Source organism: Hemiscyllium ocellatum, chromosome 1 (genome assembly GCF_020745735.1).
Source record: "Hemiscyllium ocellatum isolate sHemOce1 chromosome 1, sHemOce1.pat.X.cur, whole genome shotgun sequence".
Lineage (NCBI taxonomy): Eukaryota > Metazoa > Chordata > Chondrichthyes > Orectolobiformes > Hemiscylliidae > Hemiscyllium > Hemiscyllium ocellatum.
Genome location: NC_083401.1, coordinates 88,329,323 through 88,350,340, shown reverse-complemented (window position 1 = coordinate 88,350,340; position 21,018 = coordinate 88,329,323). Strand labels below are relative to the sequence as shown.

The following is a 21,018-nucleotide window of genomic DNA, read 5'->3' as shown; positions in this document are numbered from 1 at the left end:
AGACATTATTAAAATTCTTGTTTCTAACTTGGTCAAAAATGTAAAAAGGTTCTTGACTGGGTATTTAGGCTTTTCTAAATGCAATTTACAGTCTCACTTTTAATGCTTTTGCTGTTTATCCAGATGAGTTTAAGCGTGCTGTATATGTGGCTACAGGCCTGAAGCTTTCTTCACACTTGGTAAATACAGTCTTCAAAATCTTTGATGTGGACAAAGATGATCAACTAAGTTACAAAGAATTCATTGGTGTTATGAAAGATCGACTGCACAGAGGATTTAGGGTAGGCACATATAGTTTTATAAAAGATTAATGGTAAATTGCTTTGAAAGAATATTTGCTTATCTTTACAACTTAATGGGTGATAATTACCCTAGAATCTTGCAATCTAAAAACACATATTACATCTTTAATGCATTTGAAAACAACTACAATACCAAGCACGTGTAGCTGAAGTAAACAGTAGCACTACTGGATTAGCTCAGTGTTATCTCAGATCACTATTTAATGTTTAAACTTCCAAGGATACCTTTATAAAATTTAGTCGTAGTACGTAACTGTGTTTCTTTAAATCTTTCATCCATTTAAAGCATGGCCTACTTAAATGGACAATCCACTGTGGACAGATTCAAAGATTGTTTTTGAATTTCTTTATACACTATTTACTGTCCATAATTTTTTAAATGCTTCATAAATTTGCACATTATCGTAGCAGAAGTGGTGTTCACATTATTTCAACTTAGAGATTTCCTGTCCTCATTTTGGCAGTATTCAAACGAAATTGTAGAATACTAACTATCATACCAAATTTTGTGTTGCTTCTAAAATTTACACATGCAAACATAAGGTGTAAACATTATTTAAAATCATAGGTTGTATTTTGTTATAGATGAATTAAGAGGACTATGCAGAATTCAGCAACCTTGAATTTCTAGCAATTATTTTTGGATTAACACATAATAGAAACTTGGGTAAATAATGCAGTACCTATATAGTTACAGATTGTACTTATGTATGAGTGCAGCATCAGGTGTTGCATCAGCAGATGTCTCAGCGGTGTAAACAGAAAGCAATGTTTAGCACAAAAGCAGTCTTGTCATCTAATAGAACCTTCTCACTGGCACTCAGTTGGGGTTCTGCCAGGACCAAGTAGCTCCTGACCTTATTACAATCTTGGTCCAGAACTGGACAAAAGTACTGAGCTCAAGAGGGGAAGTGAGAGTGACTGTCCATCATATACAGGCTGCATTTGACTGTGTATAGTATCAAGGGGTCCTGGCACACTTAAAGTCAATTGGAATCAGGGAGGGAAACAAAAAATCCACACTTGTAGTCACACCTAACTCAAAGGAAAATGTGGCTGCTGGAGTTCTGGAACATCTCTGCAGGAGTTCCTTAGATTAGAGTCCCGTGCCCAATGACTTTTAGCTGCAATGTTAATGACCTTCTCTCCATCATATGATCAGAAGTGGGAATGTTGGCTGATGATGCACAATGTTCAACATCCTCATTTGGAAAGTTTGTCTCCAAATGAGCATGATCTGGACAATATCCAAGCTTGGGCTGATAACTGACAAGCAATGTTCATGCCCACAAGTGCCAAGCAATACCTGTTTCAAACAAGAGAGAGTCTAACAATTTCCCCTTCACAGTCAATGGCATTACCTTTGCTGAATCCAAATAATATTTGGCATTATAGTTCATTACTTATTTTGAGACTTTTTGATGAAAAGGCATCTGTTTACTTTCTTGCTGCCATATATGTCCAGTATCTCCAATTCGTTGGGTCATTGTATAATTTTAAACATATTATTGTGCTCCAAGGAGGATATTAAGTTGCTCCCTCCATCAAACCAACACAATTGTATATTTGATCGTCATACCAGTGGTGCAGTTAGTGATCAAAATCCCTCAGATTATCAATGATACCAGGTGGAATAGTTGTTTCTTCACATTTTGTGGTCAGGTTAATAGTAGTTAGATAGAAGCACAATGGTCCAAAATTTGCAGTTATAATTGTGAGCAAAACTGTGGCATCTCCCACAATTACTTGATAAAATTGACAGCAACTTGTGATGTTCACAGCTGCAGAATTAAATAGGGAAATTTGAAAGTTAATGTCACTAATGCCTTTTTCCACTAGCTGTACTGTTGCAATTTTGGAGATGGAATCAATACAAAATGAGTTCTTTGAATAATTTATATAATATAAACCAAAAGTGGACACTTCCCAGACCCACAAAATGAATTTGGGTAGTGAGGTGACTGATTTCCTTGCCAATGCACATGGAACTCTAAGAACATTGAGCTATTTTTCATATCTGTATAAGTTGTGAAGTAATTAAAACTTCCTTTCCTTTGGTAGTGGCTTCATATCTCCAGCTAAGTAAATGCTCTTTAACTCCAAATTTTTAAGCTAGCAGTAATGTATGAAAAAGCTCTATTTTATGAAAATGATATGATATATTTTCAAACAATTGGCCTAACTATCAGGAACTATTTATGAGGACAATCAAAAGGGATGCTTTGGACACATGACAGACACAAGATTTCTGATGAAGGTTTAATAAGGCATATTTGATCAGGCTGGCAGAAAATCTATGCCAGCAGCAAGAGCAAAAAAAAGAGTCTTAACAAAAACATCTGATCTGAGGCCACATGTAGGCATAGACCTGAGTTAAAACATCAACAGAAATTGCTGGGAAAGTTCAGCAGGTCTGGTAGCACCTATGGAGAGAAATCAGAATTAACGTTCAGACCAGTGATCCTTCTTCTGACCTGAGTTGAACTTTCTATTTGAACAATAGCAGGCTCTGCTTTTGCACCCTAAATGGTATATAATAAGATAAATCTGTTACTGCAAATATATAACAACAAATCAATTCTTCTAAATTACTGGAGCTTTACTTATGTAGCTCAGAAAGATTACACATCTCCATTGTTTTAAGCCTTCACCAAAGGGAAGAGCAAATGGAACAAAGAAAAATTGAAATTATAAAATATAACTATATGGCTGTTTCTGTAATCCTTTCCTGAGTGTGTGTACAGTTGTTATTTGGGTGTTGAATACTAAACATTTATTTTCTTTTAAAACATAGAAAAATATGCCATCTACTTATTACTAACAATTAAAGCATTTGGACTGAAAACATTTTTTGAAAAAAAACATGCTTTTAGTTAAGAGGTATGGGAAGGAAGAAGAGATGTCTACCTATCATCCCTTCCTCTGTTCCTAACACTTAACATGAATTTCAACTTTTTATATACTGTTTTTTATGAGAGTACTGTTCCTAGAACCATATAGATGTGTCAAAATGAAAGTTAGACAATAGGTACAGGAGTAGGCCATTCAGCCCTTCGAGCCTGCACCACCATTCAATATGATCATGGCTGATCATTCCTAATTAGTACCCTCTTCCTGCCTTATCTCCACAACCCTTGATTCCACTATTGAGAGCTCTATCCAACTCTTTCTTAAATGAATCCAGAGACTAGGCCTCCGCTGCCCTTTGGGGCAGAGCATTCCACACACCCATGAATCTCTGTCCTAAATGGTCTACACTGTATTTTTAAGCTGTGTCCTCTGGTTCGGCACTCACCCATCAGCGGAAACATGTTTCCTGCTGCCAGAGTGTCCAATCCTTTCATAATCTTATATGTCTCAATCAGATCCCCTCTCAGTCTTCTAAACTCAAGGGTATACAAGCCCCAGTCGCTTCAGTCTTTCAGTGTAAGGTAATCCCGTCATTCCAGGAATTGACCTCGTGAACCTACGCTGCACTCCCTCAATAGCCAGAATGTCTTTCCTCAAATTTGGAGACCAGAACTGCACACAGTACTCGAGGTGTGGTCTCACCAGGGCCCTGTACAGCTGCAGAAGCCCTCTTTGCTTCTATATTCAATTCCTCTTGTTATGAAGGCCAGCATGCTATTAGCCTTCTTCACTACCTGCTGTACCTGCATGCTTGCCTTCATTGACTGGTGTACAAGAACACCCAGATCTCTCTGTATTGCCCCTTTACCTAAATAGATTGCATTGAGGTAGTAATCTGCCTTCCTGTTCTTGCCACCAAAGTGGATAACCATACATGTATCCACATTAAACTGCATCTGCTCATTCGCGTAACTTGTCCAGGTCACCCTGTAATCTCCTAACATCTGCATTGGAATTATAAAATTAGTGACTGCTATTCCTTTCCATCAGTTTTCTTCAATGTTAGTAGAAAGTCCTGTCCCTTGACCACAAAATTCAAGCCAATATCTCCAATCGTGGATGTCAAACTAATCAGCTCTTGGAGGAGATGCTGTTGCAAGTAATATTGATAAGCCCAAAAAATAGTTTAAAAATAATAGACTGGTGATAAAGGTTTCTATTACTTTTCACAGCAACCTCAAGCAAGAACAGAAGTCTTATCAATTGTGAAAATTGATTTGCTATTAGAGATGTACTGCTTCACAAAAGTGACGGTTCTCAATTTAATTGCATTTTGCAGCCTTTGTGTTGTAGATCAGCGATAAACTCATCTCACAAAGTCAAGAGAAACAATTAAGTATCATTTCAACATAGTGATAAGTATTAATTAATTATCAGCCAACCCGCTCTCAGTAAAACAATTAAAATTACAAGTGTGAAGTCTTATTCCTTAGCTTTTGTTTACTAGAGTATTTTCAAAACAAATGAACAATTACTTTCTCTTTGCCCTTTTACCCTCTGCCTCAATCTATTCATCCTTTACTTTCCTTTATTTCTCTCTCTGTACCTAATTTTCTCCTGTAACTTACATTTCCTTGATCATATCTTGCCCTACTCATTTCACAATCTTTTAATTGGATTGTTTAAGGAGGTTCTTCTATTAATTGGATGCTTGTAGAGGGTGCTGTGTTGTTTGCATTCTGTCCTAATAGTAGTATGCAGCACAAAGTATCAAGGACATTAAACAGACATAGTTAATATTATGTGAGCTCTGAAAATGTTAGTGTTGAAACTATATTAAGTTTCACTCAGTCTGATGATATCCCACAGTACTGGGTGAAGAATTGGAGAAGTCCAGCACGAGGTTCCAGTGGAGAAAGATATGTCATCTCTGGCTCCTGTTGGTCAGTGTAATTAGCCTATATATCTTGTCATTATTTCTATCACACAATAAACTATGACTTGTTAAAGCAAGTGCCTCATTATGACTCAGTAGTTGTTCATCTTCTATCGTTGCTAACTAATTGGATTGACCCTTAGTCTTTGAATGAGATTTGGGTGATTGGCACTGCAACATGCAACAGGTATGTCTTGCTATTGCAGACACTGTTCATCAGGATTTTTTGGGGCTGATTGTAATGAAAATTTTTAGTAAACTTTGCTGCCATCTATTGGGTTATACTAGTATTAAAATGTCTATCAAAGTTAAAACAAGAATTTTAAAAAATAATTTTAATATCTTATACATCCTTGGAGTTTGTTGCATTTGGAAAAGAATTGTGTTGACATACCTGGAAGTTGAATTTTTTTTAAAAATTTAACTGCGGTCGCTCAAGATAAGGTCTAAGAATTGGTCTGTGCTCGACTATTTCTTGAGACAATTGTCTATTTTGAACCTTTGTTTTTGAGTATTTTAAAAGCAGTTACTGGTATTCATTTAGATTGTGTCCCCTTCCAAGGTGTGATAGTTTGAGCACTATTGCTTTGACAATCATGATTTTCTTCTTTGAAGCAAGATGGCAGTGAAAGAGACTAATGCCAACTTTTCCAACTCCATTCACACTCCAGCCTATATTTATGTACATGGATTGCAAACAATTACCAACAGCTCAGCATGCAAGCAGGATGTTCATCACTGAGAGAAATGAGAATTCCACAGCACACATTAATTTCTACACCTAGGGTCTGATCAAGGCAAAAGCAACCCGGAGATGAAAAAGATGAAAGAGCTTAGTGTATTTGGAAAGCTGAGATCTACTAACTGAATGGAAATCAGGCATAGCTCTGAATTTCATGTTTCAGTCTACACTTACTTTCTCTAAGATGTTGACATGTATTATGTAGGTACCATTCCTTTTACCAAAGGAGTTGTTTGGTATTGAACTGAAAATGTGTTGCTGGAAAAGCGCAGCAGGTCAGGCAGCATCCAAGGAGCAGGAGAATTGATGTTTCGGGCATGAGCCCTTCGCCTGAAACGTCAATTCTTCTGCTCCTTGGATGCTGCCTGACATGCTGCGCTTTTCCAGCAACACATTTTCAGCTCTGATCTCCAGCATCTGCAGTCCTCACTTTCTCTGAGTTGTTTGGTATTGTCAATTTCCTGGTGTCCTTCATGTTCTATAATTGACCACACCTTCCTCGATGAGGTCTGACAATACAGTTTTGCATAACACAAGATCTAGTGTGGTTGTAACAGTGAGCTCACTTCAAACATTATGAAGACTTTTGTTTGAGAGATTTTATTTGTGGACTCTTCTTCAATCATATCTTTCCAGTTTAATTATTATGGTTTGATATACATTATTGTAATACTTCAATTAAATTTGTTTCTATTTGATCATATTAACAACTTTGGAATTGTGTTTAGGCTAATGTAGTTAAGAGATTGATCAGAAATATTTGCTTAACTAATAAAATCAACTGTAGGTAACTGATGATGTAGAATATAATCTTTTGGGTCCAGCTTCCCTGTCTAATGCTTAGCATAAAACTCATTCTTTGCCATTTATTTTTCAACAGCCTATTTGACTGCATGGGTTCAATTTAGGGATTAGTGAGCAAACTAACTCATGGTCTAATTATCATTTATTATTTCAAACGTGCTGCCTAGCAAGTCAGTATAGAAATCTAAGATGACCATGTAATTGAGAGTTTCTCTCTCTGATAAAAGCAATATTGACATCACAGAAAATCTGTAAAGTCAAAGATTAGTCTGAAATGTCAACTGAGGATTGTCTTTAAATGGGTGTAAATTAGAGAAGTGTATCATTTCAAAGTAGCAATGCTTGGATTTAATTGAGAATCACTAGTGGTAAAGGAAAACTAGGGCTAATATAATAAAGTAATGTAAGTAATCCAAATCAGGGTAAAACTGATGTAAGGCAAATGAATTTATTCCATTTAAGTGAGATAGGAGCTCAGCTCTAATGAGTGGAACGTCCAGCCTTTGATGTGTGAAGTTATAGACCGCTGCTCGTCCTAGATGTTCTACAAAATTCTGGCGGCTACAGAATCTTGAGCTCCAGATTTCAAAACTCTAGCAGTAGCTGGGATCACTGTGGCACCTCCATGAAGCTGAGCTTTACATTGATATCATGTTCTGAGAGGATTCCTAATTCCTGAAGAAGAGCTCATGCCTGAAACGTTGATTCTCCTGCTCCTTGGATGCTGCCTGACTTGCTGTGCTTTTCCAGCAACACATTTTCAGATCATGTTCCGAGAGGTGATCACATCACAGCTAAAAGGCCTGGAGGCAGAAGGGAATGGATGGCCACCAAGCAGTCAAGATAAACGTGCATACACAGTGTAGGAGTCCATTGGGAGCTTTCATTCAAATCAATTTTCTATTATGGAAGCTGGTGAACGCATTGGTTCCTCAGTGGTGTAGTCAGAGCCAAGTTTGTGGCATCACAAATAACATGGTTATGTAGGAGGGGAGGGAGAAGAAAGAAAGACCAATAGTGATACCATTAGTTATAAGAACAGACAGATGTTTATGTGGTTTAGACATGACTGTAGGATGTTACGTTGCCTCCTTAGTGACAGGGTCAATGATGCTGAGGGATCTGAATGTGCAAGTCCATAGATCGCTGAAGGTGGCAGTGCATCTAGATAAAGTAGTAAACAAGGCCTATTGCCTCCTTTTGGAAGGGGATTCGGGTAGGCAAGTTATGCTGCAATTTTATGGAAATTTACTTAGGCCACATTTGGAATATTGGAATATTGTTCTGGTCACCACACTACCAGAAGGATATTGAGGCTTTGGAGAGGGTACAGAAAAGGTTTACTAGAATATTGACTGGTATGAGGGATTTTAGGTATGAAGAAAGGTTGGATAGAACTGGGTTTATTTTCACTGAAATGTAGGAAGTTGAGTGGGTGACCTGATAGAAGTTTTATAAGATTGAGAGTGGCATGGATAGAGTGGAAAGTATGAGGCTTTTTCCCAGAGTGGAGGGCTCAATTACTAGGGTGCACAAGTACAAGGATGAGAGGGGAAAAGTTTAAAAGAGATTTAAAGATTAGTGAGTGCCTGGAATGTGCAACCAGAGGAGATTGTGGAAGCAAACGCAATAGCAGCATTCAAGAAGCACCTGGACAAATACATGAGTAGGAAGGGAAGAGAGGGATATGGATCCTGTAAGTGAAGACTATTTTAGTATGAAAGAGTAAAACGTCAGTGCAGGCTTGGAAGCTCAAATGGCTCGATTATGTGCTTTATTGTTCTTTGTTCTTCATTCTTCTTCATTCTTTACTCTTTGGTGTCACATAGCAGTTGCACAACATTACTCTGAGGAATGATGAATTGCCAGAAATCATAGTTCACATTGGTACCAATGACTTGAATAGGAAGGGAGAAGTACTTCAATTAGAATTTAGGAAGCTAGGTTGGAAATTAACAAGAAAGGCTCAAATGCGGTAATCTCTGGATTGGTCTCCATATGCAAAAGAGTACAGAAATAGAGGAATTAGGCAGATTAATGCATGGTAGGAAACATAATGGAGGTAGAAGGGCTTTAGATTTCTGGAAATAGTTGTGGGAAAGATGGCATCTGAACAGAGCCTTGTCTAAGTTTCTTGTGGGGTATATTGCTAGTGTTACTTTAAACTGACTTGGTAGGGTGTGGGAACCAAGAAGGAGTATTGAGGAAGAATACTTGAGCACACAAAATACTTACAGAGCCTGAAAGTAGTAACATAGAGAATAGAAACTCAATAGATGAAGTCAGAGTAAAGGAGAAAGAAATAAAGTCTAAATCGGAGTTTCTGCACATCTATGTGAATGCATGAAGTATTGTAAATAAGATTAAGGCATCACATGCACAGATTACCATGTGAAATTATGATGTGGTGATAACAGACCTGGCTGAAGGAAGGAAAGGAGGATAGATGTTGATATTGGTTAAGTCAAGCATTGCAATCCTGAAGGAAGAGGATGGCCTAGAAGATTTAAGGATCAAATCAATCTGACTAGATCTAAAGAACAAGAAGGGCGCAACTCCTTTCCAAGCCTGACTTGAAAATATATTGCCTTTGTGTCATGTCAAAATTCTGAAATTCCCTCCCTAAAGGCATTGTGGATCTACCTACAGTAAATGGACTGTAGCAGCTGAAGAAGGCCATCGTCACCTTTTCAAGGACAACCAGGATGGACAATATTGGCCCAGTCAGTGACACACATCCCAGGAATGAATAGACAATAAAATTATGTTGCTTGGTATACTCTACAGACCGTCAATTAGTTGGAAGTACAATGAGGAGCAATTCTATAGGAAATTAGAGAAAAATGCAAACATTACAGAATGATGATAATTGATTACTTTAACTTCCTAAATGTAGATTGTGCATCCTTTATGCTACCACTGTGCCAATGCCAAATGTTCTTAAATTATGGTCAGGAAAGTTTCTTGTATCAGTGGGTGTCCAGTTCAACTCAAAAATGGTGCACTGTTAGATCTAGTTCATGGAAGTGATGTAGGCAATGTAGATAAAGTGTCAGTACAAGAACACTTAGCAGACAGTGATCATTGTATCATAAGGTTTAATTGGTGATAACAAAGGACAATAGGATTTGGGGTAAGAATAATTCATTTTGGAGAGCTAACTATATTGGGGCAAGATGAGAGCTGGGCCAGATAGACTAAAACAAAGGGTTGACAGGAAATTACACAACGAGCTATTTTCAAACAGGAGATGGTAGGGTATAGTTAAGAAATATTCCTTCAAAAGGGAAAGAGAGGGCAAACCATTCCAGAGCTCTTGGATGAAAAAGGAGATAGTAATTAAGATTAAGAAGTGTTCTTATGACAGGGTGGGGTATAAAATAAACCAACAGTATTAGGAGAAGGTGAAAAAACATTGAGGAAGCAAACTGAGATTAAGAAAAGATTTGTGGCGGACATTTAGGGGAATCTCAAAGTATTTTAAACACACATCAGTAGTAAAACGAGAAGTAGGACTGTTTAAGGACCAAATAGAGGATTTATACATGAACTCGAGGCATCGCTGAGGAATTAAATGAAAACTTTGAGGAAGTTCTGTCACATAAGGTTATTCATTAAATTGATAGGTTATTGATAGTTAAAGCGGACAAGGCTCCGGGATTGGATGAGATACATCAAATGAAATTGAAGAAAGTGAGAATCGAAATTACAGAGGCACTAGCTATAACCTTTATCTTCCCTAGACTGGGGAGGTGCTCGAAGACTGGAGAATTGCAGTTGTAACATGGTGGGGAATCTTCTAGAAACTATCGTTTGGGGTGAAAATAGTAGTTATCCAATTGTAGGGTTATCTGTTTGGTTTACTCTGTCTTAAATTAGACTTTGGCACAACTTGCTGACAATCATCATTGATTAATGTTTGCCAGCAGTGTTCACCCACAAGCCCAGGATCAGCCAGGGATGCAAGCCCTAGATCAGTGTGTCCAGGATGGAAATTGATGGGAAACGGGTCATGAGCTGAGGAGAATAGATGGTAGTAGTGAAGCAAGTTTGAGGGACCGAATGGCCTACTCCAGTTCCTATTTCTTATTGCCCGCCCTTCCTGCTGCCACGTCCGTTGATCTGAAATTGAGTGCCTGGTCGTGAGAGAGAACCAGTGGAAGAGGACTGCTTAAATACCAGTGAAAGTAAAATGAGGCCTTCTGGTGGGGATTAGAAGAGCATCGTTAGATTCTGGAACGACATCAACAGATTGGAAGTTAGAAAATCAAAGTATTTAAGAAAAATGGGAGAATGGAAACTGGAAGCCAATTATGACGTCAATCATCAAGAATCTATTATTTAAGGAAGTTTTAACAATGCATTTAGAAAACCATTATATGATCAAACAATGGCAATATGATTTTACAGAAGGGTAATTGTATTTCATAAATTTAATAAACTTGTAAGAGATTTTCTGAGGTCAAACTAGTAAGGTGGATTAGGGGAATCCGATGTGTATCTGGATTTCCAGACAACGTAATAAGCAAGATAATGACTTATGGAGAATTGTAATTTGGAGATGCTGGTGTTGGACTGGGGTACAAAGTTAAAAATCTCACAACACCAGGTTATAGTCCAACAGGTTTAATTGGAAGCACACTAGCTTTCGGAGTGCCGCTCCTTCATCACAACCACCTGATGAAGGAGAATTATAGAATTCCTTCAGTGCAGGAGGAGGCCATCGATTCCACATGTACACCACTCATACCAAAAACACACACCACACACCCATCCCAGCCCTGTGATCTTGCATGGGGTTTCTACCATGGTTAACCCACCTAACCTGCATTATGGAGCAATTTTTAGTATGGCCAGTCCACGTAATCTACATATCTTTGGACTGTGGGCGAAAACCAGAGTACATGGAGGAAACCCACACAGCCACATCGAGAATGTGCGAATTCCACACACAGTTGCCCAAGGCTGGAATCGAAGGTCCCTGGTGCAGTGAGACAGCAGTAATAACTGCTATTGGGAGTAATACAGCAGTTAACAGTCAGGAAGCAGAGAGTAGCAATAAATGGGACATTTTTCAAGTTGGCAGACTTTGTCGCATGTTAAAAAGTGTCGTGTTGGAAAAGTGTGACTTTGTCACATGATCAGTGATGGGGCCTCAACTATTTATGATCTAAATGACTGAGATACATTACACTCTGTCTGTCTAAATTTGCTGACAGTGAAAAGCTAGGTCAGAATGTAAGCTATGAGGAGGATACAAAAGGCTGCCAAGAGATTTAGACAGGTTAAGTGAGTAGGCAATAAGATGACAGATGGAGCATAATGTGTGGAAGTGTGAAGTTTGTTGTAAGAATAAAAATTAATAGCTTCAGCTTTGGATAGAGTGCAAAATAAAATAACTAGAATGTTGACTAGATTGGAGTCCATTAGCTATGAGGAGAGGTTGGACAAACTTGAGTTGTTTTCACTGGGCTGAGGGGCTATTCGATAGAAGTATGTAAAATTACTAAAGACATGGATAGGGTGGATAGACTTTTTTTTCTGTGTGGAAATGCCAAATACTTGGGGGTGTGAGAGGTGGGAGGTGTTGTGGGCAAGGTTTAAGGTGAAGGGGGAAAGCTTAAAGGTGATGTGCAGCACAACCTTTGTGGCACTGGTGGTAGGTGCTTTAAACACACTGCCAGCGAGGTGTTAGAAGCAAATGAGTCAGCAATGTTTAAGAGACATTTAGCCAGATACGTAAACTAAGAGGGAATAGAGGAATATGGAACATGTGCAGGCAGACAGAATTAGACTGTGACATCATGATCGGTGCAGACACGGTGGACTGAAGGGCCTGTTTCTCTTTTGTACTGTTCTATGTTTTAATTCAAGCTAAGGAGCATGAACCTACAGCTAGGCAGGATGCGGTCAGCTAAACTGGCCCCCGTAGGCTGAATTGCACCAGGTGTTCACTTCCCAAGCAATGGAGCCAACTACGAAGCACACTTCCTCCACCCCAACACTCTTGGGCGCAACAAGATGAAGAGCATAAAGAAAACTTAGACATTCACTACTGTAACTATACAGTTACTTACACTTGTGGTGTCTCTGTAGCATAGCTTTCACTGTCAGACCTCATTAAGTAATACCTATCTGAAAGATGAGCAGTGCCTTTGAGATACCCTGAGGCTGAAAGTAGTTGTAATGGCCAAACATTGCTCATTTTTCAAGCCGCCAACTCTGACTGCAGATAGCCTCAAATGTCAGGAATGCAGTAAACATCATGCTGAGGAATGCAGCTAAGATATTGTGCTTGAACATGGGCAATATAGAGGCTAAACATGTGCAATGAATGTGCCTAAGATTTGGCCTGCACACATCATTCCACATTTACCCTCATCTTGTGAGTGAGAGTAAAGCTGAAAATGTGTCGCTGAAAAAGCACAGCAGGTCAGGCAGCATCCAGGGAACAAGAGATTCGACGTTTCGGGCTTAAGCCCTTCTTCAGGAATGAGGAACGTGTGTCCAGCAGGCTAAGATAAAAGGTAGGGAGGAGGGACTTGGGGGAGGGGTGATGGAGATGTGATAGGTGGAAGGAGGTCAAGGTGAGGGTGATAGGCCGGAGTGGGGTGGGGGCGGAGAGATCAGGAAGAAGATTGCAGGTTAGGAAGGCAGTGCTGAGTTTGAGGGATTTGACTGAGACAAGGTGGGCGGAGGGGAAATGAGGAAACTGGAGAAATCTGAGTTCATCCCTTGTGGTTGGAGGGTTCCTAGGCGGAAGATGATGCGCTCTTCCTCCAACCGTCATGTTGTTATGGTCTGGCGATGGAGGAGTCCAAGGACCTGCATGTCCTTGGTGGAATGGGAGGGGGAGTTAAAGTGTTGAGCCACGGGGTGGTTGGGTTGGTTGGTCCGGGTGTCCCAGAGGTGTTCTCTGAAACGTTCCGCAAGTAGGCAGCCTGTCTCCCCAATATAGAGGAGGCCACATCGGGTGCAACGGATGCAATAGATGATCCTTAGACTCCTCCATCGCCAGACCATTACAACACAACGGTTGGAGGAAGAGCACCTCATCTTCCGCCTAGGAACCCTCAAACCACAAGGAATGAACTCAGATTTCTCCAGTTTCCTCATTTCCCTTCCGCCCACCTTGTCTCAGTCAAATCCCTCAAACTCAGCACTGCCTTCCTAACCTGCAATCTTCTTCCTGACCTCTCCGCCCCCAACCCACTCCAGCCTATCACCCTCACCTTGACCTCCTTCCACCTATCACATCCCCAACGCCCCTCCCCCAAGTCCCTCCTCCCTACCTTTTATCTTAGCCTGCTGGGCACACTTTCCTCATTCCTAATGCCCGAAACGTTGAATCTCCTGTTCCCTGGATGCTGCCTGACCTGCTGCGCTTTTTCAGCAACACATTTTCAGCTCTGATCTCCAGCATCTGCAGACCTCACTTTCTCCTCCAGTGAGAGTAAAGTCAACATAGCCTGACCACATCATTGAAAATCACAGAACACTAAGTTAAAGTTCCCAACGGGTTTGTTTGGAAGCACTAGCTTTCGGAGTGCTGCTCCTTCATCAGGTGGTTGTGGAGTATAAGACCTTGTACTCTACAACCAATTGATGAAAGAGCAGCCTCTGTATATAGAGCCTCTATATTGTTCATTCTATGTGCCAGCTTTTTAAGGGTGTGCACTGACCGTCAAGGCTGGGAGCTGTGCAATGGTCAGCTCATATGTCTGCTATTTTACAATGCATTGGATTCTGCTATTTTGTATAGTTTATTGTGCAATTGATGTTTGTTTCAACATGGCAATGTTCCAACTTTGTTTATTTGTGAGTGGCTTGCAGTCTCCACCTGTGAAGTACAAATACATTTTCATAAAAGTATGTAAAATTCTTCAATTTACCTGTCCTGTTAGACCTGGATTAACAGAAAGCATGGACCAGGTTTCTGGACTTATCAGGAATTATGATTTATTACAAATAAATAGATTCTAGCTACTGATAACCAAGTAACTACTAGTTAAATCTCTAATCCCTTGTAACACTCCTCCAACACACAGGCACAGATGGACAAAAAAGACATGCATATTAGTGGAGGGAAAGAGTGGGAAGGCAGTTCAAAGGTCCTTGTACACAGGATTCACTGAGATGATCCTTTTGCTTGCTCCTCCTCTATCTCTCATCTCCATGCACTTTCACTTGCTGCAGGAAGCACAGAGTCACTTGGTTTACAACTTATAAGGTCTCTGAATTATTGGTTGAAAGCTTACAGAAACTGGTGAGGGGAAATAAATTGGCGTTCTTTAAGCTTTAGGTATTTTTTAAACTGCAGAAAGATAGACACCACCTCCCTCTCTGGAGGTCCAAAAGGCTTTTGACTGTCTTATGAGGCCTTTGTCATGACAGCTCCACAGAGCACAGCTATTTGTTGACAGCTGAACCTAATTTTTTTCTCTAACAATTCTAAAATGGTTGATTAGGATTTTTTCTTAGTAGTCCTAAATTTTCATTGATAAGCTTCACTGGCAACTTAATAAGCATTGAGTACTGCTTTTTTTCCTACTGCTCTGTACTCTGCAGATTATTCTTCTGCAAACTGGCAGGCACAGCCATAATTGTAGCTGTTAAAACATTCTGTAACATTAATGTCCAAACATCTTTAGGTCACTTCATCTGTCCGGCTATCTTCGTAAATTAGGTAAAATACCTTTTCATCCTCCACAAATTCTTCGCAAAATTAAATCTCTTGGAATGAGAATCATCCACTTTTACCACCTCTTTCTTCCTTTACTGTTAACTTTTGTTGTAACAACAAATGTTGTCCACGTTCAGTATCTTTTTGGAGTTTAAGTTTTAATCATTTCTTTTTCTTTTCCCTTGGTTTTCTTTAGCCACCACTTTTTTTTTCCCCTTTCTCTCCTTCCTTTCCATCCTTTTTTGTATTTTCCTTCATTTTCCTTTGACTCTGATTCTGTTCTTCCTCCCTTTGCATTTTGGGTTTTCTTAACTCCGTGTACCTTTCTATTATCCTCCACTTAGCTTTACATAAAAACTTCAAATATTTCACTCCCATATCTTCTAATTATAGTTAACTCTTAACATTTAAAGCCATCTTCAAGTTTCTTTCAACAGACATTACCACAATGCCATTTTATGTCCAGAACCAGCACGTATATATTACTTACATATTTTTGAAATTCCCTCTTAAATCTATTAAATTCAAACCCTGAATGAGCCTCCCCTTGATCAATTCATGTTATTCACTGGACAAGTCAAATTGAAGACTGAAGTATAGCTTGGTAGTTCTTTCTTTGTCTTGTTTTTCTTCAGTAAGGTGGACTTTCACTGAAACATAAGCATGCAATGCTGTAAATTTGATTTTAACAATAAGGCAGAAGTTCATTATGCAAATGCAATTAAATAAATCAAACTATTTACATAAAACACAACTCAAAAAATTTCAATATACAGTATATACAAACCCATCTATCCCAACACTACCACTTTGCAATATTTGAACAGCAATGAGAATGTTCCCTTCTCAGTCACATCTTTTGGTTTAGTTGTTAGCTTCAGTTACAGGTTGGGAGTTTGATAGCCCATTCCTTGCATACTCTCACAACTGAGCTTAAACATTTTCAGTATCATATTATCACCTAGAGTGTTCTAAAAAAAATCTTCTGTTTGGAACTTTCAAACTGAAATCCTTATACTAAGGTAACCTATTTCATAATTGTTTTGAATTATCTCCTTTCTCCAGGAGGAATTGTTTTATTACATATAACTCCAAACAGGACTTCTGTGAAATATAATAAATAAAAAGCTTTACTAGGTTTCTCCCTTAAATTAATAAATTCCTAATTCTTCTAAATGAAAACAACCTAATTTTTCCCCCGTATGCTTGTAAAACGTACATAATATGAAAAAGTCCTCACTAATAGTGGATGTGAGCAAAAGAGGTATAAGTTAGTAAGTTTGCAGATGTCACCAAAATTGGAGGTGTAGTGGACAGCGAAGAAGGTTACCTCAGATTACAACAGGATCTTGATCAGATAGGCCAGTGGCAGATGAGTTTAATTTAGATAAATGTGAGGTGTTGCATTTTGGGAAAGCAAATCTTAGCAGGAATTACACACTTAATGGTAAGGTAAGAGGGAGTGTTGCTGAACAAAGAGACGTTGGAGTGCAGGTTCATAGATCCTTGAAAGTGGAGTCGCGGGTGGATAGGATAGTGAAGGCGGCGTTTGGTATCCTTTATTAGTCAGAGTATTGAATGTAGGAGTTGGAAGGTCATGTTGTGGCTGTACATGACATTGGTTCGGCCATTGTTGGAATATTGTGTGCAATTTTGGTTTCCTACCTATTGGAAAGATGTTGTGAAACTTGAAGAGGTTCAGAAAATATTTACAAGGATGTTGCCATGGTTAGAGGATTTGAGCTATAGGGAGAGGTTGAATAGGTTAGGGTTGTTTCCTCTGGAGCATCGGAGGCTGAGGGGTGAACTTATGGAGGTTTATAAAATCATGAGCTACATGGATAGGATAAATAGACAAAGTCTTTTCCTTGGGATGGGGGAGTCTAGAACTAGACGGCACAGGTTTACGGTGAGAGGAGAAATATATAAAAGAGACCTAAGGGGAAACATTTTCACGCAGAGGGTGGTATGTGTATGGAATAAACTGCTGGAGGCTAGTACAATTGGAACATTTAAAAGGCATCTGCATGGGTATATGAATAGGAAGGGTTTAGAGAGATATGGGCCAGATGCTGGCATGTAGGACTAGATTGGTTTGAGATATCTGGTCAGCATAGACTAGTTGGATCGATGGGTCTGTTTCTATGCTGTACATCTCTATGACTCTCTGACTCATGCAGTTGTTTTCTAAATGGCTCAAGAAGTACTGACAAATTAATCATTAAACCCCCTCACAGACACAGGCCAAAGTTCATATGTCACTAGTTCAAAACCCAAATTATAAAATAAATCATATTAAAATATGTATGAATAGTTAGTACCTGCTAAAACACCAAGTCAAAAAAAATCATCATTCAAGTTGAAGTGAATTTTTAATTACTGCCAGACAACCACAGAAAATTTAATTTTAGACATTTTCCTTCTCATTTTAACTATTGTTCACACTTTTTAAAATGTATATTTTGTCATCTTTTGCTTTGGCATGTGATTTTAATTGAATTGGATATTTCAATTTACACTTTCTCTTTTAGACTACATGTACTTCTTTAAGATGTCTTCAATTTGTTTGTTGAAAAGACACAATTGCCTGCTCAAATCTCTTAGATCCCAGGTCCCTCTATAGTGAGTCACATAACTTTGACTATCTGATGGCCGAAAAGCTCTGTAAAGACCGTACTACCGTTGCTGTTAGATCAGTGGCTGTACAATCAGTAACAAAATATGCATGCTTCCATTGTAAATTGAGCATGAAGGAGGGACACCCAGCTGTATATGCAGAGTGGGCTGGTTATGACAAGCAGTGGAATCCTGCTTGTTTTGTCTGCAGCATCTGTAGTGAACTGCATGGGGATATGATCTACTTTTGGAAGAAAGGAAAACTATACTGTGGACGTCACTACTGTCACACTGAGAAATCACATTGTGCTGGCTGTGATGAGTTAATATTCAGCAATGAAGGCCAGTATTGGCACTTGAAGCATTTCTGCTGTTTTGAGTGTAATTGTGTCCTTGCCAGAGAAATCTATGTTATGGTGAATGACGAACCTGTCTGCAAACCTTGCTATGTGAAGCTTCATGCTGCAGTGTGCCAGTGTTGTCACAATGTCATTGATCCTGAGGCCCAGCATGTTACATATGGGAAATACAGTTGTCATGCTACACCTGACTGCTTCCTGTGCTCTTGCTGCGGCAAGTGTCTGTTTGGCCTGAAATTCATGCCTGTGGAAGGAATGCTGTTCTGCTCTGTGGACTGCAAGAAGAAGTTGATGTCTTGAACATGATTAACTGAAACAAATTTAAATGCTGTTCAAAACCCTGCAGAAATTCATTGGTAAGTGTAATGAATAACAACTTTGATCCCAAAATCTAGATGGATATGTAATGAATTTTTTTATATTTCTTTAAAAACTGTGGACAGCAAAGAGAATGAATTGTTTTTGAAAACAGGGATTTACCAAAATGACTGCATAATTTCACAGGAAGGCATTTGATACCTATTGTGACCTCTGCTTTTGTGGCTGTGGGTTCCTGCAATGTATAAATGATCAGGAGCTGAGGAATTGTTTATAAGTGAAGCTGATTGGTGTTCAATTAACTGAGCAGGTTGGAATTGGAAATGGGTTACAGACACAGTCTGAGCAGGAGCTGTGACTTTTGAATTGATAAGCCAGACTGATATTGCAAGCAAATCAGTCACTCGGAATTTCTTGCAAACCAGTGGAAGCTTCTAGAGAAAGAAAAAAGAACACTAAGGGTCTGGATGTCTGAAGAAAGATCATCTTCAGATCGGGAAGCAAATGCCACTGAACTGACTTTCCAGTTGTTTCTACCTCTGGTGATAATCAACTTTCGCTATTTGTGTGTGAGGGGAACAGTTTATAAAGGTTTTAGTTAGTAGTGTTATATGCCAACGGTTTACATCTATTTATCTGTAACAGTTGTCTAATTGCTTATAATAAAGAACAATTTTTGTTGCATTAGAAAACTGTTCCATACTTTCCATGAACATTTAACTGAAAGTCAGGTAAATTGGAGTACCGTGCATACCTTTTAAAAAATTGACATGACTCTGGAACTCAATTTATGGTACACAACCTCAGCAAGTCATTACCTATATTGTACCCAATATAATATAATACTCCAGTTCTAAACAATGTACTTTACCATCTGTCTCAAGAAAGGTTATTGGAGATCCACTTTCGAGACAAATACCTTGAAATTCCAGAAAATCTTGATAAATATTAGATGCTTCAGTCAAATTTGTGAGAAGTTTCATTTAATCCATTATTATATCTGCAAATCTAATCACATTTGATTTTAACAGCAAAAGCAAACTTTTCTTAGAAAATACTTTAAAATTCCTGCAGGTTATACTGTACATGCTTGTGATTGTGAAGCGTTAACTGGTTCATATATAAGTGTGGGATATTTGCTCACTGTAGTCGTTGCTTTGTTTGATTGAAATTGACCTAGAGCTTGATAGTAGTTTCCAAGTAGTTTTTATTGTTCAATTTGAAATCAGATTAGAGTAAAATTGTAGATAACCTGACATGTTAATCTTTCAAAATGAAGTTTTCCTACTTAATATTGCCATATGATTAAGATATAAAACAATATTCAATGTGCTGTCAACTCATTTGTTGCCTTTAATTTTTAAGTATCCAGTTTGGTATTAATGACCATAGTAAAAGTAGCTCGTCCTTACTATAATAAAAGCAAAATATCGTGGATGTTGGAAATACGAATATTACTGGAAAAACTCAGCAGTTCTGAAGAAATGTTAGCTCTATTTGTATTTCCCCAGATGCTACCAGTCCTGCTGAGTTTCTCCAACATCCTCTCTGTTTGGTCCTTTACTGTGTTGGTCAGACTGAATCATAGTATAACAGTATGAATCGGGTTTGCTTCTACACTAATAAGATTCAACTTAGAGATAAATCGTGTTACGCCTTATTTAAAAGAGCAAAAAAAGATTTTCTAAAAACTTGCATTTATATGAAATCCATTTTGCCAAATTATGGCATCAAAATAAGAAACAGCAAGTTTCACTAACACTGATTTTTTGCTAATATATTTGCTACTAAATTACCAAGTTGGATGATGTATATTTCACTTTTAAGACATTAAACCTACAACTTGTTCACTACTCTCAAGCATTTTTTTCTGCCTTGAATCCAATAGGGCTACAAGTCTACACAGGGATATCCCAGTTTCAAAGTTTGCCTGAAGAAAGAATTTGTCACCAGATAAGTATGTTGAATTTGTAATTTGCTTCTTATTGAAGTGATACTTTCGTGGTTTGGCTTATGTACTTAGCATTGACATATACGATGCAATTCCATCAAAGGTTTTATTTTCTGATTAACAGTGTGTTACCATAATCCTGTTGAGCATTAGCATCAGAACAGTGCTTCCTAATACTCCTCCAATTGGAATTGCTTTCTACATTTGACGGTCTGCCTAATGATTAAGTAAGACTTCAAGTTGTGGCAAAGGAACTGAGTTACAATTCTGCTCAAATTGCTTACTTCCACGCTGGTAACATATCATTCAATGATTTTAAACATTGTGTTGCCAGATGTTTAAAAAACACTTCAATTTAAGCAAACAATTTATGAGCTCATTTTAGCTAATATAATGAGGAACTATTAGAGTAATAGAGATATATAGCACGGAAATAGACCCTTCAATCCAACTCATC

The 21,018-nt window shown here is 38.5% G+C and overlaps 1 protein-coding gene across 4 annotated transcripts in view; it reads left to right on the top strand.

The window, feature by feature from the left end:
* Nucleotides 1-21,018, top strand: part of LOC132819161 (calcium uptake protein 3, mitochondrial-like) — a 175,062-nt gene that overhangs the window by 137,406 nt on the left and 16,638 nt on the right. For 3 of the 4 annotated variants that reach the window (XM_060830587.1, XM_060830596.1, XM_060830578.1), the window contains 2 exons: nucleotides 124-281; nucleotides 20,499-20,567. In XM_060830587.1, the coding sequence (XP_060686570.1) occupies nucleotides 124-281; nucleotides 20,499-20,567 (227 nt within the window). The remainder of the gene's footprint in view (nucleotides 1-123; nucleotides 282-20,498; nucleotides 20,568-21,018) is intronic. The other variant, XM_060830605.1, reaches the window with a different exon arrangement.